Raw genomic sequence first — 25,186 nt, 5'->3', positions numbered from 1 at the left:
TGTCTCAAAATAAAAAGAGCTACAGATATAGCTCAGTGGTAGAGTACCCTGGTTTCAATCCCCAGTATAGGAGTGGCAGAGGGTGGGGGGAAAACACCTGCAAGAAGAGATGACAAAGTAACAAATCTAAAGTTACTCCTGATGATTTTAAGTAAAATATTGTATAAGTCATTGTTTCATGCTCAATGTTTTTAATTAACAGTGTCCTGAGTCTACCAGGAAAAATACTAAAACAAAAAGGATTGATCAGGAGGGAAAAGAGCTAAGAATAAGAACTCTTCTTCAAATATTTGAATTTGGACAAGAAAAGAAGGGCAATATAATGACTATAAAAACAAATGTCCTAAAACTCTGATTTTTGTCTTTATATCTTCTTCAATATGAGCAATAAATTATTAATATATTTTAATTTCTTCATTTACTCATTCAAAATAATGCAACACTAGAAGATAAAGTATCAACACAAAGGGGAAAAAAAACACACTTGGACATTTTAATTCCAGGAAAAAAAACAAGATTGTAGCAAAATACTTTTTAAAAAATTGTGGCATTTTTCTGCAGGACATGGTGGTGTGCACCTGTAATCCCAGTGACTCAGAAGGCTGAAGCACCAGCCTCTGCAACTTAGATACTGTCTAAACATGAAACAATAAAAAATAAAAAGGATGGGGGATACAGTTCAATAGTTAAATGCCCCTGGGTTCGATCCCTAGTACAAAAAAATTTTTAAAAAAAAGAAAGAAAAGGAAGAAATTGTGGCATTTTTCTATAAAGAAAATGTATGAATAAATTTATTTAACTTGTTATAAAAGCTAATGATCCTTACTAATAAAATATGTATATGTAAAATATACTTAAAAAAAAATTACCTTTAGGTGACTCTGTGTCTTTTGGACTTTGATGACTCTTCTAGCATTTCTGTTAAAATCCTTGAAATCTTCTAATTGTGAATGTGGTCTGTGAAAATTCTCACTCTCATCACTAGATGATAATTCTAACTATAAAAATGCAACAAAATTCTTACATAAGCAAAAATACTTGAATTGTTTTTATCTTGTGTATCTCAAGGGTTGTTGCTTTCATTTTCACATTTTTAAAAAATATGTGGCCCAAAATTCTCTTAGGAAAATAAAATTGATCTCACAATTCAGAGTCATTGTTATAAATAAATAATATTTAAGAATTTTAAAACTAGTAAGTTGAATAATACTACATGCCAATTACCAAATTAGGTAATGTAAATAATATTAGTATATATTTTTATTCAATTTGGCATTACACCAAATATATTTGGTGAAAATTCTTATTTTCAGTTTAATTTCCTTTAGAAGATCCTTAAGAGTTTTCTCATAATTCTTTCCAAACATAAAAGAATCCTTTGAAACCAACACATCAATATAACAGTAACAAATTTTGACTACGAGACCTACCACTACATCTCTTGTAATAATATAATAAGATATTATTATTATAATAATATAAAGCCCATCAAAAGAATCAATAGTTTAACAAAATAATTTCAATTAACAGAAATAATTTTTAACTTAAAAGAGATTGATCATTAGCATTATCAATACTTTACTTTTTCTTTTGGTACCGGGGATTAAACCCAGGGGCATTCAACCACTGAGCCACATCCCTAACCCTTTTATTTTATTTAGAGACAGGGTCTCACTGAGTTGCTTGGGGCCTTGCTAAATTTCTGAAGCTGGCTTTGAACTAGCGATCCTCCTGCCTCAGCCTCCTGAGCTGGTAGGATTACAGGTGTGTGTCATTGTGCCCAGCTTCATTTACTTTTGATAAATTATTCAGACATTTTAATTAAGGTAACAAGCTAAAGCAATTTTTCTAGAGAAGTTCTATGAATATACAAAGTTAAAATGCACTGATTGTTGGGGCTGGGGTTGTGGCTCAGTGGTAGAGCACTTGCTTAGCATGTGTGAGGCACTGGGTTTGATTCTTGGCACCATATATAAATAAATGAATGAAATAAAGGCCTATCTACATCCAAAAAGATTTTTAAAAAAATGCACTGGTTGCATTTTGAATTAATTTGGCCCAAATTATCCTAAATTGTACTAGAGAATTAAAATTCACAAGATGTGCTAGTGTCAAAATTTAGCTATCAACTATAAGCTGATGACAAACGAGAATCATTAGAGCCTTAAGACTTGTCCACCATCCAAACTTCAGATTCATATAGTTGTCAATGCCTGTCAGAAAGAACCTCAAACTCAAAACATGTTCAACACCAAACTTATCACTCTTTCTTGTGTTCCTTAAATTTGTGACCTATTTGCTAAACAACCCAAGCCCCAAATCAGTTATCCTAGACTCCTTTCTTTCATTCTTCAAAACCCTTCAGTAATCTAAAGAATAAGGACTTCCAAGGCTGGGAATGTGCTTCAGTGGTAAAGCACCTGCCTAGCATGTACGAGGCCCTGGGCTCGTGCATAGCACCACAACAAGCAAACCAGATCAAAAAAGAATAAGAATTTCCAAACACTGACCCAGATTTTTTTTCAATGTTACTTCCTGGAACACTTCTGTCTTTCAAGCTAATAATAGATATTTGGCTTCCCAACTTTCAGTCATTCTTTAAGCTGTTCATTCTGTCAAAAATGCCTTCCAGGGCTGGGGAGATAGCTCAGTCGGTAGAGTGCTTGCCTTGCAAGCATAAAACCCTGGGTTCGATCCCCAGCACTGAAAAAAAAAAAAAAAAAAAAAAAAAAAAAAAGCCTTCCTTTCTCCCTTCTTTTGCTGACTGCCATATACCCTTTAAGATTTCACTATGGGATTGATAACCTTCAAGAAGCTTGCCAGAACTCTCAAGATCTAGGCTAATGGCTTATCTTTTGCTACCATTCAACTTAAAAAATTATACCAAAATTATTTGTTTCTCCTATTAATTATAGGCATATAGGATATATTCTTTTTTGCAGGGAGGGGGTACTGGGGATTGAACTCAGGGGCACTCAACCACTAAGCCACATCCCCAACCCTATTTTGTATTTTATTTAGAGACAGGGTCTCACTGAGTTGCTTAGTGCCTCACTGTTGCTGAGGTTGGCTTTGAACACAGTCCTCTTGCCTTAGCCTCCCAAACCTCTGGGATTACAGGCATGTGTCACCTTGCCCAGCAGGATATATTCTTGATAATATTCCCAGCATCTTAACATAGTATTATGCTTAGAAAAGTTTACAATAAATACAGCTCTGAAAACTAAAAGGTGGAAATTCTAATCAACCAGATATAGTATCAGTTTTCCTGTTAACTCCATACCTATAGATCAAATATAACTATATCTATACACACATTTAAGATTTATTCTAAAAGGATCTTAATTATTATACATTATCTATTTACTTACTCTAAGAACCCTGCGCTTTTTGGTAGCATGAATTGGAGAATCAACTTCACTATTTTTCTGATCCTAGATAAAGTAAGCAAATGGATAAACAGATTGAGAAAGGTAATACAAAATCCTTAAGGGAAAAAAATATTCTTTTATGATTACATTAATGTGATTACTGAATGACTCACCTCAGGTGATTCTAAAACATTTCCTTTTCGTTTTTTACTTTTTCTTAGGAAAATCTCATCATCTTCACTTTCATTGCTTATTAGTAATTGTTCATCTGTAATTTATTTAAAAAATTAATTCAGTTAAAAGATTTAAGTTTACCCAATCATAACAAACTATTTTATTAATGGTTACGATAATAAATACTGGCAATCTCAACATTTACTTTTTTAAAAAGTTTTTTAAAAATCAGCCTGGGAAGAGACAAAAATAAAAGTGCCAATGAGGAAAACAGAGACCATAACTTTTGCTAATACATATTTGAATGAGATTCAACTTTATAAATTAGATGAAATGAGAACAAGAGAAAGCAAGATGAAATTTTTAAAAAATATTTTTTAGATGTTGATAGACCTTTATTATATTCATTTATTTATATGTGGTGCTGAGAATCAAACCCAGGGCCTCACACATGCTAGGCAACTGCTCTACCACCGAGCCACAACCCTAGCCCAACAAGATGAAATTTTCATCTAGAATTCACCTCCAAACCTGTTATGGTCTTTCTGCCCTTTTTGCTTTTATCCTCTTTCTAGCTGAATGAATTAAATCATTAAAATGCAGTCTACAAAATAAAGTATTAAAAGATTCTTTTTATTTCTGTGTGTACATGTGTACATAAACATGTATGTTTAAGCTTAAGATTAAAAAAAATGGTAAGATAGTCACCAAAATAAAACTAGCACTACATATTCAGAGGGAATGTAAAAATGAAAACCTCAGATTTGTGGTATAGTGCAGTTGTAAAGCACATATTTTGCATGCACAATGTTCTGGGTTCAATTCCCAGTGCCAAAAGAAAAAACAAAACAAAAACAAAGTCCTCACACAGAAAATTAACTACTTCACATTTTTAAGTATTAAACTTCCATAAAATTTCTATTGAAGACACCCTTTTGTGTCTTCATGAGACCTATAAGAGCCTTGTGGTAGTTTTAAGATATGTTCACAAGTTCTTGTGAAGGTATATTATTTATAAATCTAAATCATAAGAAGAATTGTCTTCATCTTTGCTCTTTCTCTTGTATTACCTACACAGGAAGAAGCCAGATGCTGTTTTTTTGCAATGTTGTCCAGATCTCTAACTCCTAGGTTCTCACCTCCACTTCCTAAGTAGCTGGAACTACAGGCAATCACCACCATCCCTAGCTACCACATGCTTTGTTTTAATGACATATCTAGGACCCTGTGGAGCACTCCCCATATCAAGAAACAGGTTTCCTACCAGTAGTAATGTAAAAAAACTTAAAAGCAGATCCTCCAAACCTACTCAAACTTTCGGATAACCACTGCCCTGGTCAATGTCTAAACTACAACCTCTAAAATATTCTGAGTCAGAACCACTCTAAACCACCCTGAATGTAAGTTATAAACTCATAGAAACCCTGAAAAATAAATGGTTTTTGTTTCAAGTCATTATATTTTGAGTGTAGTTAATGTAGCAATAGCTAAATAATACAGATTTTGGTACCTCCAAAGGGAGTTGACATAACAAAAACCTAAAATGGGGAAGCAACTTTGGAACTAGATAGTGGATAGAAACTGAGAGGGTTTTTGAAAGTTTTTATTAAGTCTTAAAGGGCCTCAAGGAAATTGTAGGAAGATTACTCCTGTTGAGGAGTTCATAGGTGAGAACTTAAAAACCTTATTGTAAATAGGAGGAAAGGAAATTTTTTATAAATAGTGCCAGAAAGTTGGAAACACTGTAGTTAACATGGAAAATAGAATATGAACCTACTGACTGAGGTGATCTCACTAAAGAGACTTCTAGATAAAAGTTTTAAGATATCGCTTGTTGCTTCTTGCTGTTACAGTAAAATACAAGAGAGAAAGTGAACTAAAGAAAGAACTATTTTTATTTTTTATTTTTATTTTTTTGCAGTACTGGGGGTCGAACTCAGGGCCTTGTGCTAGCGAGGCAAGCACTCTACCAGCTGAGCTATCTTCCCAGCCCCTAAAGAAAGAACTATTAAACATGAAACAGGTAAAACATGGTACTTCTGAAAATTCCAGACCTCCCTCAGGGGTACACAATACTAAAATTAGAAAATCTTCGAATCAAACTGTAGAGAGCAGTGAATGAAATACAGGTTTCTTTGAACTGTCCCAAAGCATAAGCGATGCTCTACTAAGAACTCTTGGTGGAAAGGTGCTGGTTGAGATTGCTTAGTTGATGGTGGTGCCTGTTCAAAGGGGACTCTGTGCAGCTCAGAATTTATTGGTTCATGGCCTTGAGTTCAAATACCAGCTGCCTGGAGGTAGAAGAGATATGGGTGCAAGCAGATAAGCCCCAATTAGGCTGTTTCACTCACAACTCCATTTTTGTTTATCTTGAGAAAGCTTTCTCACAGTAAATCCTTTTGATGTTTAAACCTATATAATAAACGTGCAGAGCCTACTTGTGGCCAGTCTCTCTCTCTCCCATCAGGAGTTTGGTCAGCCCAACCAGTCCCGCTTTCTCTACATTTGTGTGTTTGTCTTATTCCAATCCTCTTACTGCCCCATTTGAGGAAACTGAGGCAACATCGTGCGGGCAGTGATGTCAAACATCAAATCAATAAGTAAATCACCAGCAAAATATTAAGAAGCTGATGGTATAATTGTAAATGCTTTGTTAAGACTTTGGAGAAATCAAAGATGGTGCCTCAAGTTGATGCAGTGATGAATGCATGTAACACCGCAATTCAGGAGGTTGACACAGGAGAATTACAAATTCAAGGTCAGCCTGGGCAAATTAGCAAGTCAAAGGCTAGGGATGTAGCTCAATGGTAAAGCGTCCCTGGGTTCAATAACCAGTAGCAAAAAAAAAAAGAAAACGTGATGCCTTGGAGTATTGTTCAGTCAGACAAAAGGTCCCTTAAATATTTTAAGGATGTTCCTCAAAGTCTCTGAAAAAACAGACCTTCTAAGAAGCTTAAGAAATTATCTTCTAGACATCTCAGCAAAAGTCCAAGAAGAACTTTTTTATCCCAAAAGATTAATGGGCATAGACAATATCTAATGCAATGACTCCAAGAAGATTTATAAGATATTCATCAAAATTTATAAGAAATTATATTGGAAGATAAATAGCTCCAACTGATAGGGATAAATAGTATAAATTGAAAAGAGAACTCTGGACCCCAAATTTTTAACAAAAAGAAGCAGGTGGGAGCTACCTGTTGAAAAAGATCAAACATTCAGAGGTTGAAGCCAAGAATCACTGAGAATATTCCCCTATTTTGAGATCCAATCAAGGAACTTCCATTCTTAGCCCTGTTAGATTTCAGAATTGCTACAGACTAATAATTCCTGTGTACCTTCTACTGTTCCCTCGCCCTTTTTGAACAAGTCATCTTGGAAGCAGATTCTCCATGCCTAGTCAAGTCTTCAGATGACTGCAACTAGAAGAAATCCTGACTATAACAACTTCATGAGAAATCCTATGCCAGAAATCACCTAGCTAAGCAACTCTTGAATTCCTGACCTATGAAAACTGAGATAAATGTTATTTTAACATGAATTTTGGGGTATTTTGTTACACAGCAATAGATAATATAAATCCACACAATAAGCTTCTCCTCACATTCTTTGCTAGTGAACATCTACCCAGACGGATAAACTTGAATGGTTTCCTTTTTTGCAAAGAAGCACTAACTAAAAAGAATTAAAACAAACAAACAAAACATTCTATGAATAAACCACATATCTGTGACCAAAATACAATGATTTAATAAACCAAAGATGAGATTATGGTGGGAGCCACAACTACATAATCCAACTAGTTTTTTTCCTTTTTTCATTACCTTATAAGGAAGTCAGAGTTAAATTAAGGGTTCAGCTACAGTAACAACTGATTTAAGAAGGTTTCCTTTTTAACTGCCTTAGTATTGTTTAAATGAGCTATTTTTTAATATATACATAAAATGGTAAGTGATCTTAAATCCTTAAAATTAGATGAAATGAAAAGTACTAAATACATATTCCCTAATAAATAACTCTCTAGCATGTGTACAGGATTACATTGCTCATGATTAGTAGTTAAGTTCAATGCTAGAAAAAAAGCTTTAACATAAATCTGACTCAAAAATAGAAAAATGACCTCACCCATTAACAAGGTCTTAATATAGACACATTAAAGCCAATATCAAAAACTCATAGGCAATACACACTTAGTGAAAATACATATGTCAGGACACATCCCAAACTATGCAGTTTCATGTTTTGAAAATTAAACCTATTTCCAGAACTTACCTTAAACATGCTTTCTTCCTACATAGAACATTCATGAATGATGCCTTCAATACTAATGAGAATAACATAAGGAAAATATTTACAGAGGAAACTCTCATTTTAGACTACAACTATTCTTTTTCTTCAGTTATAAGGAACAAAATTCATAAATGGCCTAATAATTTCTAAATAAGAGTTTGAGGAGATAAAATGATAATCAGCATATATATGAAAGCTTTCCAATCTGATTTAACTCAAAATTTTGTCATCTCCTGAACCTCCTGAACAGCCACTATCAACTTATTGACATGTAATTTCCACATTTACTGATATATTTTCAAATCTATGCTATATAAATGTTTGTGTTTTACATGGCATGCAGATAAAAATCTTATATTAGTAAGCATCATCTTAAGAAAAATACAATTATGTGGAAAAATTATAGGCATATTTCTAGAGTAATTATTCTAGAAAGAGTTATGGGTTTTATAAAGATAGAGTCTTTTTTAAAAATTTTTAGTTTTAGATGGACACAATACCTTTATTTATTTATATTTATGTGGTCCTGAGGATCAAACTCAGTGCCTCACACATGCTAGGCAAGCACTCTACCACTGAGCCACAATTGCAGCCCCTAAAGACAGAATCTTACCTTCAGTAGAATAATGACAGGATTGATGTAGAGAAATTTGATCACTGCTTTTAGCCTTTTCTGGAGAAAATTCTGAATCATCAAAAACTGAATTTGATGTTTCTTTGAAACACTGTAGATTTACTTCTTTCTTATTAGAATCTGGTATCTTAAGCATATCCTCTCTTATCTTTGAAAATGAGTTCAATTTTTTTTTAGAAAGTGGTGTACTCATAACTTTTTCTCCTACTGGCAAAGAAAACTCAGAAAAACTAGGAGATGCAAACTCTTTACTCTTTGCTGCACTCAATGGAAAATGTGCAAACTTTGGACTGTGTATATCTTCACTTGATGGGATAGTTATGGCTCCACTGGTAAAATTCTCAACACAATCTCTTGGTTGATTTGAGACATAATGTTCTTCCTTTGCCTCCTTCATATTTACATTTCTTCCAGATGGATCATCTTGAAGTCTACTGTTATTTGTATCTGATGCATGATCTGATATTTCACCATCAGAATCTGAACTACAAAAGCCTAAATCAAAGGTAATGGAAAATAAATCCCCAGAGCAATCAAAAACATATTCATCACTCTTCAGTTTTTCCTCATGGATATCTTTCAAATCTTCATGAGATTTCCAACTATTAGTACCACTGATAATTTGATCTCGGGGTTGAGAATTATCACATAAATGTTCATCAGAAATTAAGAACTGAGAGACAGGAGCCATTTCACTTAAAACAGTTTTTTCTGACACACAAAAAGATTTGCAATTACTCTTCAAAGGAGAAAGGCTCACCTCATTAAACTCTTCATTACCCTCTTCAAATAGTAGTAAACTCTCATTCTGATCAGTTAACAATACTGGAAAGTCACTGTTAACAATATCACAGTTATTTCTGTCAACTAAGTTCTTTGCAGGATCTATGTATATTTGAACATGATTGTTAGTTACTAAATTTTCATTTTTAAAATTTTTATGCACTTTATCATCACAGCCACTGAAGCATGACTCATCAGAAATATTATCGTTAGTTGCACCAAAGAGACAACTTTTTTCAGAAGGATAATTGATAAGTTTAAGTGAATCTGATTCTAATTTTTGTTGAGAATTCATAGTTGAATGTGACATCAAAGAGGTGGACTTACAATTTAGTAAATGCTCTGCACAGGGTAGGAAAAGTAAATTCTCAAATGTAAAACCCTTAGCAATTTCATATTCCAAGTCTGAGAGTTCACTGAGAGGTGGAGGAGAATGAGATAAAAATTTCTCTACGTTAGCAAGTACCTCTTTTGTCAATGAGTGACAATTATAAAATTGATCATCTGTTCTATCTATATAAAGCTCTTCTTCAAATGGAAGAAACAAATTAGATGAAAGAGATTTCTCATCACTGAAACTATTATAACCAGAGTCTAAAAAATTTCCAGCAAAAGAACTAGATTTATTTGCAAACTGACCCTCTGTTACTAACACACCTGGCTGATTAACATGATTTTCATTAATAGTACATGTGACAGAAACTCCATCTGCATCTGATGTTTTATCATTTGTTAAGTCTACCTGAAAAATAGTTTCAACATTAGAATTTCTATCAGTATCTAAAGAATCCATATCATCATTATTTTCTTCATTAGGCCAGTCTTTCTTCATTTCTTTAGAAGTTCTTTTATTTGCAGAAACAATTTTGGTAGGTTTGATGTGAGTTTGTTTAAAAATTTCAGCATATTTCTCATCAGATTCTGTCACTGAAAGTGAACTGCCTTGGTTTATATTCTTTGTAAATGAAGAGTTCTTGTCAGTAGTTAAGGTATCACTGGCAAGATTACTACAGTTGTTCCTGGGAATGCTGAAAGCCAAGTTAACATCTTCCATTTGTAAATAAGATTTCATTTCCAATTCATAGCTGCATTCATCCTATAAATAAGGAACATGAGAAAGACACAGGAAAACAAAACCAAATTATAATTCTAATAAATGAGTTTCACTCTACATTAAATACATTGTAAACAATATTACATTATTCAAATGATTATCTTTTAAACCTTAAACATTATTCTTATAAATCAAAACAACAAATGACATGACTGTGAAATTAATAAATTATCTTTAATCAGTTAATTATTTTATACCCTGTATTTAATACACAAAGGGCCCATGATAGTTAGTCATACAAAGAACAAATTAAATGAATATATAATAACAAAAATACTGACTTTTTCCACATCTAACATTTAACTGAACGATTATACTAATTTCCTAAAAGTATGTAGTTAAGAAATTAATACATATTGATGAAAAAAAATACATACGTCAAATTTATTCTTTCAACAGTAACCTAAGAACAGTTTTTACAAACTCTAAAACAATGGTACATGTATGTCTATTAAGCTATGACTTTGAATGTATTTCTATTTGTAACAAAGTGCCCAACCAAAAACTCATAAAGTAAATTTCTAAGTTTTTCTTTTCTCTGAGCCATTAAACTAAAATTATAATTTTTCACCATGCCTCTTCTTTTCCCAAAATGCTACTCTACTCAGGATTCCTCCCCTACTCATGAACTTAAGCAGTTAGCTCCCCACTTTTTTGAATAATCAATACAATAAATATTAAAATAAGCAGTGTGTCTCCCTGCCAGCAGATATGCTGCACACAGAACGTTTTATCTGATTTATTCGCTGATGTGGCCATAGGGCCTGAAATAGAGCTTGGCATATGGTAAGCACTCAGAAAATACAGGTTAATTTGATGTCACCTGTTTTGCTGGAATAAACAACTAATTATTTTACACATATTCACAAACAATAACTATAATAAAACTAGCAGCTACAATTCATTGAGAGCCTATTATATGCCAATTAGTATTTCTAAGTATCTTACATGTATTAAGTCACTTAATCTTCACAATAACCCTATGAAGTAGCCATTATCATTATTCCTATTATACATGTGAAACTGAGGCACACAGAAGTTAAATAACTTAAACATAAGCCTAGTAAGAGAGAGTTTAGAATTCCAATCCAGGCATTATGGATTTCACTCTCATAATAAGTTCACTATCTTGACTCTCTTAAGGAAGAACAATTAAGAAACTGCTTAAGAAATCCATAGTTTAGGGTAATTTAATTCTCTATCACCAGGATACAAGAGAGACACCAAATGACCTGCATGATAGAGAATATTTCAGTAAATCCCAGTCTATCAAGAATCTTACATTAGCTTGACAGTTTACACAAATCTTTAAATATAATAAAACTTTAACTGATCTAATTATAGATACCACTGATATACTTCTAATTAATTGTCTATTTCTTCTGCTAAGGCAGAAAACTGGTTCCTTAATGAGATCACAAGGAGCTATACCCAAAAAAATATCAAAATATTTCTGGCTATAATTACTTATAATAAATACTTTTGTTTCTTATAATAATGACTTCAAATTAAGCAAAATAAAGGGTATTTTAGTTTATCACAGCAACAAAAGAAAGTTTTATAAAACTACCTCTTCATGTCTCATTCCTTCTATCATTTGCATAATGCTTACAAAATGGTGGCATCGATCTGAATGGTCAACTTGATGTGTAGGAAAAGGATGATCCTGCCACACTCTCCATTCAGAAAGAGAGAGTTGATGAATCCCAAGAGTTGGTAAAGCCTTGATTAATTATTCAAAAAATAATAAAAATGATAAAAAGAGACAGTGAGATTTCAAACTGATTTTAAAAACAATGTGCAAACAAGTCTAACATAAATAATTTGCATTCACTTAGGCATTGACAACTAAAATCTCAAGGAAAATGATTTCATATAAACATGCCCTTTTAAATATATTTTATTTTATTTTTTATTTTTATTTATATATATATATTTTTGCAGTGCTGGGGATTGAACCCAGGGCCTTGTGCTTGTAAAGCAAACACTCTACCAACTGAGCTATATCCCCAGGCCTTAAATATATTTTAAAGTAATTGTTATATGAGTTACAACTTGACCATATTCCTATATATATAGTTTCACGTTAAGAGCAAATATTTAAGCAAATATGTTTGGCTTCAAAATTACTATATTGTTAGAGTTAGACTCCACAATATAACAAGGAGACATTCATAATCTCTTGTCTTTTGGTGATACTAATCGAAACTTTTCATGACCATTTCCATTCCTCACTCTTCCTGTTAATGAGTAAAATAAATTCTGATAACTATATATTATAGGCTCTATAAATCTTAAAGAAATCATTCCTCAGGTTGTTTATCCAGCTCTAGCAATTATATATGCAACCCCTGATCAGCTGTTTTGGCTTTCATTAAGCTTGTCAATGTGTTCATAATAAATAAAAAAAATGAGTAGCATCCAATTTAAAATTTTAACTATACTTTCAAAACAAAAATCAAAACCAGTTTGTACAAAAATGCACATGCCAACATAATTTATGTTAGTACAATATTTAAAAAATTCAAAAACACAAAAGGGAACAAGAGTCAAGCAAACTACACATATTGCAGAGTAAAGTGACAAATATGTAATATGTCCATTTTGAAACAATTTTATGAGGCTGGGCTGGGATATAGCTCAGCTGGTAGAGTGCTTGCCTTATAAGCACAAGCAAGGTCCTGGGTTCAATCCCCAGCACCACAAAAAACAAAAACAAAAAATAAACAATTATATGGGGGAAAAAATGGAAGAAAAAGTATAACATAAACAAAAAATATCAGTTAGGTTTACATATAATAAATAAGAAAATTAGTAATTTTTAAAACACAGACTTGGTTTCTTATTAAGCTGATTACATTCTTAATTTTTAAAATAAGTTGATACTCCCAATCACAAATATCTCTCATTACTCCCAAATCTATTGCATAATCACTATAAGGAGTATCTGAAACCACGTTCAACTTACTGATGTATTTTCCTCATCCTGTAAAGATGCAAACTGTACTCGAGGCAGTGTTATTTCCTTAATTTCATCACTGTCTCTTAATCTATAGACTCTGTTCCATAACTTAAATTCTTCTTCTGATAAAAACCAGTTATTTGAGTTATTTTGCCTCATTCCTGTAAGTGAAAAAATTATTGAAAAAGGGCTTTTAAAAATCTGCAAAGCCAAACACAAAATATATCAACTTAAACTGTTTTTTCTATTTACCTCCTCTAAGTCATGATTCAGTTTCTTAAACTACAATTTGTCATATAAAAGGAATCTGTTTCTTACGTTCTGCTTCTACATATCTCCTAAACTTCTCTCATCTCTTTGAAAGTACCCCTCTGGCTAGGAACTAACCTTTAGCAATAATTCATCTGTATTGAGTCAGAGTTCCTGATTTACACTGTTCATTCTTTTCTACTTTGGTTATTTTTTTTCCTTTAGAAATTACAGAACCCAAGAAAAATTAATTTTCTATGCAACATTTACTCATTTATTTCAGTCCAGGAGATTGTCCCAGAGGCACTCTACCACTGAGCTCTATCCCCAAACCTTTTATTTCTTATTTTGAGACAGGGTCTTACTAAGTTACCCAGGTTAGCCTCAAACTTGTGATCCTCTTGTCTCAGCTTCCCAAGTCACTGGGAAACAGGGATGCAGCCAGTTCAACTCAGTTTTTATGCTCAGAAACCTACTGCATCTTGCTAAGTTGCTGAGGCTGACATGGAACTGCCTCAGCTTCCTGAGTTTCTGGGATTACAGGCCTTGTCGACTGCCCAGTCTATTATGTAGCTGTTAAAAAGCTTATTATTATATTATTTTTTTAATTATTTTTTGTTATGTCATTTTTTTGTTTTTTTTTTGTTGTTGTCGTTTTCTGACATGGGGATTGAACCCAGGGATACATTACCACTAAACTACATCCCACACCCTTTTTATTTCTTGTTTTGAGGAAGGGTCTCCTGAAGTTGTTGAGGATGAACTAAATTGTAGATCCTGCCACAACCTCCCAGGTTTGCTGAAATTATAGGTGTGCACCCACCACACCCAACTTATTATGTCATATTTTTCTGTTTATTGGTTCTTTTTAGTTATAAATAACATTAGAATTCATTTTGACATAATTATAAAAGCATGGAATTTGCTAATTTAGTCCCCAATACTTCCCCTCTTCCTCTCTTCCTCCCCATCTCCCTACTACCTTCCTTCTACTCTACTGATCAATTACAGATTTTTAAATTTTAGTTATTATTAGTATGTCATTTTTTGAAGTACCAGGCCTGTTCCCCTTGCTTTTTACTTCTCTCCCTGATCAACCTCTCACCATCCACATCCCTGCTCAGCCTCTGGTAACTACTACTGCACCTTCTACATCTATGAGACAGATAAAACTTTTAGTTTCCACATATGATTGAGACCATGAAACCTCTATTCTCTCTGTGGAAAGCTATACTTTTTATCTAGAAGACAAAATCAAGTCAACTGGAAAAACATACAGAGATTTTTCAACATAAGTTAAAATATTCTACAATTACATAAAGTTGTTCAACAATGAAAAGAACCCTCATTAGAATAAGATATATTCCATGTTTGTTTAAATACATCAAAATAGATTTTACTGTAATATATAACTAAAAAGAATTTTTTAAAAAACAGCCCTCATAAAGGAATAAAAATTTATTTTTTTCTTTTTCTTAAAGAGATAGGATCTATATTACAAAAGCTGGTCTCAAATTTCTAGGCTCAATCAATCTTCCTGACCCAGACTCCTGTATAGCTGGGACTATAGGCACAGGCTACAAAGCACAGGGAAGAAATAAAATTTATTTTTTTCTTTTTTTTTTTTTTTTTTTTTGTTGTGCTGCAGATTGAATCCAGGACCTTGTGCATGCTAGGCAAGCATTCTACCAACTGAGCTATATCCCCAGCCCCTAATATAATTTCTACTAACAGAAATTTTCAAGTTAAGACAAGGTATGCATTTTAAAAAGATGTTGCAGCAAACATTCCTACCCTGATAGTAGTGATGATTCCTATGAGTCCTTCCAAATCTTAAAATATAATTATATTTATGATTATTTGAAAGCCCCTTTAAGATTAAGTAAAATCCAGAAAATTAAACTTTTTTATTTCTCATTTTCATAGTGCAAATATTTCGAGACATTTTCTTGGGGGGCTGGGGATGTGGCTCAGGAGGAGAGTGCTTGCCTAGCACACGGAAGGCCCTGACTTCAATCCCTAGCAGAAGAAAAAAAAAATATTGTCTTGGTATCAGCAGAGTCTCTTCAGTTTCTAAGCTAGTGATTCTTTCATTACTGTGTTCTTGGCAAAAATATTTATTTCGACACATGGTTTCTTACTCTCTCAGTATTACCAGTAACTGCCTAAATTCACACTATCTGTTATAAGGGTAAATACTAAAAGTTTTTTTCCTCTGTATAAAGGAAAGGTGTTCCCTTTCCCTTAGAACATTTCCAGAGACACCCTAATGTTTCCAAATTCTTTAACCCTTTGACATATATGTAAATCTGTATAAAGAATAAAGGAGATGCTACCCAGTGTTTCAAACCAGAAATGTTCATCTTAAGAACTGAGGAGCTATGCCTTTAAAATGTAAACATCAAGGAAGACAGTGTCCCTACCTTCCAGTCACCATAAGACTTTAGCTTAGGTACCTTTCTGGAAGCTGTCTACATCTCATTGTCATAGAAGTAAGAGAAGTTTTTTTTATTCCTCTGGATAACGGCAATTAGTTAACACAAACAGCTATCTCAATTCAGGTGAATTTAGGATAAATTAGGAAAGAACGTATGGTAAAAGTCCTCTTATATGAGGACAAGTTACTATTAATCTTAAGAACATATGTAAAGGATTATAATCACTCAGGGATATATATAGGGAGAATTTCTGTCTTTATATTATCTTAGAAGACGTCCATAATGCACATTGTAATCTCACTTAACGCTTATTCAATTTAAAAAACCGATTTTCTTTCCATATTTTGTGGAGAGGATTCTCTGGGTTGGTGGGATATTTTCCATTTTCCCCAGCCCTGGGTTTCTATCCCTGGACTTCTGCCAATATGTCCTTCCCACTGCCACATGAACAATCTTTTATCCTTCCAAAGAGAACATCCAAAACATCTTAGAAGACATACTAAGATTTTCAAACAAGAAATATTATATCAAGATATCACCAGTCTTGTCAAGATAAGAATAAGGGGGTGAAGCATACGTCAAATCAGAAACTTCATTTACCATTTCTATAGGAAAACAGAGATGACTTCCGCTGTACATTCCGAGAGGGCTTCTCTGGTTTATATACCTCATGTGTGATGAACATTTTATGTAATTCTGGATTGATTCCATCAGGAACCATTCGCGGACTTCTTTGGTAAAACTGAAGGACCTCTCTATTACCTGAAATAGCTTTATAAATATTTCTTTTGTTGGACTGACTCTGATTGTAAGTCTGCAAAAAACAGATATAAAATGTCAACCACATTGTTTCTATAATAACTACTCAGCCAAAACAAGCAATTGTTCTATTAGTTTGAGCTAATTATAAACATTAAACTAAACTCTGATTCACTTAAATGTATAGAGAATAAAATTTCTATTGTCCCAAATTTTAAAGCATAGCAGTAAACAATTAGAATAATCATTGATGAGGTATTAATTTCCAAAATATACAAAGAACGCAAAAAGCTTAACACCATAAAAGCAATTAACCCAACCAATAAATGGGCAAAGGAAATAGATACTTTCCAAAAGAAAAAAATATGAACAGTCAACAAATATATGAAAAATTGTTCAACATCTCTAGCAACTAGAGAAACTCAAATTAAAACTGCACTGAGTTTCACCTCACTCCAGAATGGCAATTAACAAGAATACAAGTAACACTGGGCCCAGCCTGTAATCTCAGTAGCTCGGGAGCTGAGGCAGGAAGACGCTAAGTTCAAAGTCAGCCTCAGAAACTTGGCAGGACAGTGTCTCAAAATAAAACATAAAAAGGGATGGGGACTAGCCCAGTGGTTAAGTGCCTATGGCTTCAATCCCTGGTCCACCTCCCCTCAAAAAAAGAAAGAAAGAAAGAAAAAATATGAGTAATAATATATATTGGCGAGGATGTAGGGAAAAGGGTATACTCATACATTGCAGATGGGACACTGGAGAGCAGAATGGAGATTCCTCAAAAAACTAGGACAAGAACCACCATTTGACCCAGCTACCCCACTGCTGGGTTTATACCCAAAGGACTTAAAATCAGCATACTACAGTGATGCAGACACATCAATGTTTATAGCAGCTCAATTCACAATAGCTAAGCTATGGAACCAACCTGGGTGCCCTTGAACAGATAAATGGATAAAGAAAATGTAGTGTGTATATATACATATACATCCAATGGAATATTACTCAGTCATAAAGAAGAATGAAATTATGGCATTTGCCAGTAATTGGAATGATCTGGATACTGCCATGCTAAATGAAATAAGCCAATCCCAAAAAACAAAGGTTAAATGGTCCCTCTAATATGTGAATGCTAACACACAACAGGAGTGGGGGGAATAGAAGTGCATTGGGGAATGAAAGGAAGGAAATGCCAATTCCCAGCCCTTTATATGTTTTATTTTAAGACAGAGTCCTGCTAAGTTGTTTAGGGCCTCCCTAAGTTGCTGAGGCTGACTTTGAACTTGCTATCTTCCTGCCACAGGCTCCCAAGTCACTGTGATTACTAGGAATAGGAAAGACAGTGGGAATGAATCTAACATAACTTTCCTATAAATATACCACAGTGAATCTCAACATCATGTACATCCACAAAACTGGGGTACTAATAAGACATATTCCATGTTTGTACAAATGTCAAAATAGACTCTACTATCATATAACTGAAAAACAACAACAACAACAACAAATAGAAAAAAAGAATAAACCTTGATGAAAATCATTTCAAAGGCTATTATTGCAGCCAGGTGCAGTGACTCACACCTGTAATCCCCCAGCAGCTTGGGAGGCTGAGGTAGGAAGATGGCAAGTTCAAAGCCAGCCTTAGCAATTTATAGAGGTCCTAAACAACTTAGTAGGACCCTGTCTCAAAATAAAACATAAAAAGGTCCTAACCTTTTATACGCTACCAAACATTTCATTTATAAGGATCATTTTGTGGATAAATTGGATGTTACAAACAAATGTGTTATAATCACAAGGAAAGTATTAGGGAAAAGAATTAATTAATGAGGCTGATTTTAAAGAAAATATAAAACATTTCAAATCAATTTTTAATCTGAGTGCAGTGATGCACACCTATAATCCCAGTGAATCAGGAGTCTGGGACAAGAGGACAGCAAGTTTGATGCCAATCTCAACAATTCAGTGAGACTCTGCCTATTTAAAAAAAAAAAAAAAAAAAGGAGTAGGAATGTAGCTAAATGGTAAAGTACCCCTGGGTTCAATCCCCAGTGCCAAAATAAATAAATTAAATTAATTCATATTTTAAAAACTATCATAACTGAGATCTTTAATAGGAAACCAAATATTTAACATTGAACTTGTCTCAATAAAATGAAAGTTTGTTAACATTTTAGTGTAACAAATGCAAGATACATATAACATTCAGGAAATTCTACTATCCAAGATTGTAGCAAAGTTATGGATATAATTCAAGTTCTTCATCACTTAGAAAATACATCAACAAATTTTGATAAAGGCCAGAAAATAAATATCTCAGGTTTCACGGGCCATAAAGATTGTCTTTGGTACATATTCTTTGGTATTGATTTTGTTGAAAAACATTCTCCTTTTTAAAAGTTTAAAAAAAAGAACTAAGACAAACAAAATGCATCCAAAAAATCTTAGAAATACAGGGAAATAATAAAACAAAGTAGTACACATTAGTTGTTATATCTAGTTGACTCTGAATTAATACTGAAATACTAAAATGTGGGAGGCTGAGTAGTTTGTTTTGCAAATATTGAGGATTGAATCCAAGGTTGTTCTACATTCCCAGTCCTTTTTGATTTTGAGACAAGGTTTCGCTAAGTTGCCCAGGCTGGCCTCAAACTTGTGGTTCTGCATAGGCATTTGCCACCATGCTCAGCAAACATGTTTTTTTAATATGGATAAAAATTGGAAAACTGAATGCAGTCAGAAATTCTTATAATAAGAAAAGAATATTCAAACCCAATATAAAGGGAAAAAAATAAACCACAATTACCTACAGATTATTTGGATGTAGAATGCTAAATTATTGGCAGTAGTCTTTGAACTGTACTTCTCAAATTTCTAATGTCAAATCATGTTTTTATGTCTACTTACTCGCTCCTCTCGTCCTTCAGCAAGAATAACAACAATCCTGCCTTGACGTTTACGGCCAGTTCTACCCATTCGTTGTATTAGACGAATTGGGCTCTTCTGGGCATCGAAACATATTATGAGATCAACTTCCCCTATATCCAAACCTTCTTCACCAACACAGGTAGAAACCAATGTGTTGTAACCACCATCACGAAACTGCTTCACTACCTAAAATAAAAATGATTTAAAAACTGCTAGATACAAATAAAATTGCAGATAAAAACATATTGTTCTCACTCATTCCAAAATGGTGAATTCAGATTAAAAATCAGCTTTAATGATACCAAAGAACATGAAAAAAGGCACAAAACGGCAATCTAAGCCAAAGGAGTTTTCATAAAATGGAAAGAACAGTCCCAATTGTGACTCTATAAGGATTTGTCAACGATTTTAAGTTTCTCACTCAATGAGAAAGTTCTGATTTTATTTTTTAGCACCACTGAAAGGGGCATAGAGGTAAACAGCCTACAGCAATTGATGCTATTTGTCACAACTTAGACCTAAATGTATGATTAGGTGTATCTAAATAAGAATGCTCCCAGGATTAATATCATAAACTTTTTATAATGCCATTTCAGGAATTCTCTCTGACCATTTTATGAAACCACAATAGTATAAGAATGAATTAATGAAAAAGTCAGCAAAACTTTCTGAAAAACTTTCTAAAGACTTATAAGCTTAGGTCTCAACTATATGAACCCGTTTTTCCATACATATCAACACCACCGCTGGCACATTTGCATATGGTAGAGTAATAGTGGTGGTAATTAAAAGAGATAATGCAAGTTAATGTTGAATTGGCTGATACGACAGCTACTATGTAGAAGGGAGTACCAGGTACTAAACTTATTGATAGACCCTTTTTTTTTTTTCATTCAACTATATGTGGTGCTGAGAATCAAACCCAGGGCCTTATACATGCTAGGCAAGCATTCTACCACTGAGCCACAACCCCAGCCCAGTACTAAACTTGTATACCAGTTAGTACTCCAAACAACCCTATAAGGTAAATATCATCACTTCATTTTATTAAAAAAACTGAACATCTGAAAGGTTAGGATATTTGTTTAAACTTTCACAAATAACTGTCAGCATTTGAATTTAGATATCTGACTCCAAAAATTTATTATTTTAGTCCTTCTAATATCCTTATAAACAACCACCTGAAAAGTGAGGTAATAAATATAAACATAAACTTATAAACCCCTTAGCAGTATCATTGGTCAAAGGATTTTCCTTCAATATGCAAAACCTCAGAAGAGGGAGAACCAATGATTAAGACTGGAATCTGTAAAGGATTAAGACAAGGGAAGATTTAATATTATCCCTATCTCACTTAATAACACAGGTGTCCTTTTTCACCAGAGAAAGGGAAAACAATGGGCTACAGTGCTAGAGATAGAAAAATAAAACTTTTTACTATAAGTAGTCAACAGATTAATAAAGGATGTTAACAGGCAAAAATTCAAGTGTTACTTATTTGCCTAGGATTGATCTGCCATTGCATATTCACTACTATGAACCTTTCCCATGCACTCAAGACATATATATTCAGTTGTGTATTCAGCATCTCTATTGGATGTTTAAAACAGTGCTACTCAAAGTGTGCTCAATTATCTGTTTACTACTGTGCCAGCCTGTGAACTATTTACTACCAGTTGACAACAAGATAAGTACAAAAATTGAAAGTAAAGGTTTAGAAATTTGACAAAGTTTTTTTTTTTTTTTTGCGGAGCTGGGGATCGAACTCAGGGACTTGTGCTTGCAAGGCAAGCACTCTACCGACTGGAGCTATCTCCCCAGCCCCAGAGTAAGTTTTATAGTTGATGACTCCTAACGGAAAAAAGCAAAATGGACTACAGCTTTGTTTTTTCGGTTTTACTATTTAGCAATTCATATTTATTATATTCTTCAAAAGGATCAGTTTGTGATGCAGTGGAAGGAAATAAACTGGTCATTATCAGTTTTGGAAAAACATTAATCTAATAGGCCTGACAAAATTAATACATCCAAAACCAAGCTCCAAAGAGGTTTCAAGATGGCGGCCTAGAGGGCAGCTGCATTTCATGTTGCTCCAGGAAGCAGGATTCAAAAGAGGAGATAGTGAGAGACTTGGAACCAACTCAAAGCCGCCGGGTGAGTCTCTCCCGTTGGGGAGGCATCCCGGATGGGGCGGTAGCCCCGGAACGCAGGGAACTTTGTGAAGTAGAGTTGCTCGGCAAGACGCCCCTCCCCCCACTGGAGCGGTAAACACGGACCACTGGGATCATCGTAGAGGAGGCGGCTCAGCACAGCGCTTGGACTCAGAGCAACCACTGGGGCTCTGGGCAGCTGCCTCAGGAGGAGCTGCATGGCGAGCTGTTTGAACTCAGAACGACCGCTTCCGAACACGGGGGGGGGGGGGGGGGGGGGGGTGCCCGGAGGAAGAGGACAAGCGCAGCGGGTCGCTTGGTATAGGAGTGACTGCATCAGAACTACAGGCAGCTGCCTGAGGAGGAGCTGCATGGTGAGCTGTTTGGATTCAGAACGACCGCTGCTGAACACTGGGGGTTGCCCGGAGGAAGAGGAGAAGCGCGGTGGGTCGCTTGGTCTAGGAGTGACTGCATCAGAGGAGGAGGCGAGTGGTGAGTTGTTTGGACTCAAAGCAACCACTCCTGAACACCCGGGGGGCTTCCCCGAGGAGGAGGAGGAACAGGGTGGGTCACTTGGACTCGGAGTGACTGCCTAGGGCTACAGGCGGTTGGCGGGAGGAGGAGACGCGAAGTGAGTTGCTTGAACTCCTAGTGACTGCGTCGGAAACCGGGCGGCTGTCCGGAGGAGGAGGTGTGTGGTGGGTCTCTGGGTCTCGGAGCTATTGTACGGGGCTCCAGGTGACGGCTCAGAGGAGGGGCCCCATAGCCAGGCGATTAGGTGCAAAGCAGGGTCCTAGGACCGGCTTCTTGCTGGAAGAGCCGCACAGAGACACGCCTAGGGGCAGGGCAAGTTTCCAGGACTGCGGGCAGATTCTCTGAGGAGGGGCAACCTAAGGAGACTCCTCTGCAAAGGGTGAGGCTCCCAGGCCCAGGAGGTAGGTCCGGGCCCCTGGGAACATTGCAGAGGAAGACAGCCCAGCCCAGGCGGTAGTTGTAGATTGAGGGGAACCTCTAGGAGGGGAACTGATCAGCGAGACCTCCCCACTGGGTGAGACTTCCCTGCCGGGTGAGGTTTACCCACAAGGACGGTAAAACCAGAGACACAGGCACAAACAGGACTTGCCTCAGCCCGCAGCCTAGTTCCCCTTTGGATGACCATTGGTCAACAAGTGGAGGCACCTCTGCCCACTATCAGGGAATATACCCCACCTGAGGGTCACTGTCCCTAGAGAGGCAGCTTCCTTGTGGAGCACCGCATTATCAACTTCCTCCAAGACTGCAGGCTACTGAAGGATAAGAGGGGATATACTAGCAATCTTCAGGGACATTATAAGTCAATAGAGGAAATCTGCAATATCTTAAGGACCCACTGATTCCTGAACAATATGAGAAAACAAGGGAAGAAAATGCCCCAAACAAATCTAGATGTTACATCAATAAAATCCAACGACAGCATGGCAGAAGAAATGACAGAAAGGGAGTTCAGAATGTACATAATTAAAATGATCAGGGAAGCAAACAATGAGATGAAAGAGCAAATGCAGGCACTGAATGATGAGATGAAAGAGCAAATGCAGGCATTGAATGATACCACCAATCGACAGTTAACAGAGCAATTTCAGGAAGCAAAAGATCATTTCAATAAAGAGTTAGAGATATTGAAAAAAAACCAAACAGAAATCCTTGAAATGAAGGAAACAATAAACCAAATTAAGAACTCTATAGAAAGAACAACCAATAGGATAGAACACCTGGAAGACAGAACCTCAGACATTGAAGACAAAATATTTAACCTTGAAAACAAAGTTGAACAAACAGAGAAGATGGTAAGAAATCATGAACAGAATCTCCAAGAACTATGGGATATCATGAAAAAGCCAAATTTGAGAATTATTGGGATTGAGGAAGGCTTAGAGAAACAAACCAAAGGAATGAACAATCTATTCAATGAAATAATATCAGAAAATTTCCCAAATCTGAAGAATGAAATGGAAAATCAAGTCCAAGAGGCTTATAGGACTCCAAATACACAAAATTAAAACAGACCCACATCAAGGCACATTATAATGAAAATACCTAACATACAAAATACAGACAGAATTTTAAAGGCTGTGAGAGAAAAGAACCAAATTACATTCAGGGGGAAACCAATACGGATATCAGCAGATTTTTCAATCCAGATCCTAAAAGCTAGAAGGGCCTGAACAACATTTTTCAAGCTCTGAAAGAAAATGGATGCCAACCAAGAATCTTATACCCAGCAAAACTTACCTCCAAATTTGATGATGAAATAAAATCCTTCCATGATAAACAAAAGTTAAAAGAATTTACAAAAAGAAAGCCAGAATTACAGAACATTCTCAGCAAAATATTTCATGAGGAAGAGATAAAAGACAAAGAAGCAAATCAGCAAAGGGAGGAATTATCCTAAAGGAACTGTCAAATAAAGGAGGAACCAAGTTGTGTCAAAAAAATAAATAAATAAATAAAATTTAAAAAATGAACCAAATGACCAGGAATACAAATCATATCTCAATAATAACCCTGAATGTTAATGGCCTGAATTCATCAATCAAAAGACATAGACTGGCAGATTGGATTAGAAAGAAAGATCCAACAATATGTTGCCTGCAAGAGACTCACCTCATAGAAAGAGATACACATAGACTAAAGGTGAAAGGATGGGGAAAAACATACCATGCACATGGACTCAGCAAAAAAGCTGGAGTATCCATCCTCATTTCAGATAATGTGGACTTCAAGCCAAAGTTAGTCAGAAGGGATAAAGAAGGACATTTCATACTGCTTAAGGGAAGCATAAATCAGCAAGATATAACAATCATAAACACCTATGCCCCAAACACTGGCTCATCCATGTATGTCAAACAAATCCTTCTCAATTTTAGAAACCAAATAGACCGTAACACAATAATACTAGGTGATTTTAACACGCCTCTCTCACCACTGGACAGATCTTCCAAACAAAAATTGAACAAAGAAACCATAGATCTAATAACACAATCAATAATTTAGACTTAACAGACATTTATAGAATATACCATTCAACCAAGAGCGAATACACTTTCTTCTCAGCAGCACATGGATCCTTCTCTAAAATAGACCATATATTATGCCACAAAGCTAATGTTAGCAAATACAAGAAGATAGAGACACTACCTTGTATTCTATCAGATCATAATGGATTGAAGTTAGAAATAAATGAAAGAGTAAAAAACAGAAACTACTCCAACACCTGGAGATTAAACAATATGCTATTATATGATGAATGGATAACAGAAGATATTAGGAAGGAAATTAAAAAATTCTTAGAGGT

General features: G+C 34.9%; 1 protein-coding gene across 1 annotated transcript in view; it reads right to left on the bottom strand.

Annotated features, from left to right (window-relative positions):
- Fancm (FA complementation group M) overlaps positions 1 to 25,186 on the bottom strand; it is a 69,463-nt gene that overhangs the window by 17,156 nt on the left and 27,121 nt on the right. Inside the window, exons 10-17 of the mRNA XM_047539938.1 lie at positions 19,682 to 19,888; positions 16,616 to 16,829; positions 13,335 to 13,489; positions 11,937 to 12,089; positions 8,449 to 10,348; positions 3,545 to 3,639; positions 3,372 to 3,434; positions 870 to 998 (exon numbers count right to left, since the gene is read on the bottom strand). Of these exons, the coding sequence (XP_047395894.1) occupies positions 870 to 998; positions 3,372 to 3,434; positions 3,545 to 3,639; positions 8,449 to 10,348; positions 11,937 to 12,089; positions 13,335 to 13,489; positions 16,616 to 16,829; positions 19,682 to 19,888 (2,916 nt within the window). The remainder of the gene's footprint in view (positions 1 to 869; positions 999 to 3,371; positions 3,435 to 3,544; positions 3,640 to 8,448; positions 10,349 to 11,936; positions 12,090 to 13,334; positions 13,490 to 16,615; positions 16,830 to 19,681; positions 19,889 to 25,186) is intronic.

This window comes from Sciurus carolinensis, chromosome 2, assembly GCF_902686445.1.
Source record: "Sciurus carolinensis chromosome 2, mSciCar1.2, whole genome shotgun sequence".
Lineage (NCBI taxonomy): Eukaryota > Metazoa > Chordata > Mammalia > Rodentia > Sciuridae > Sciurus > Sciurus carolinensis.
This window is presented reverse-complemented; position numbering and strand designations above follow the sequence as displayed.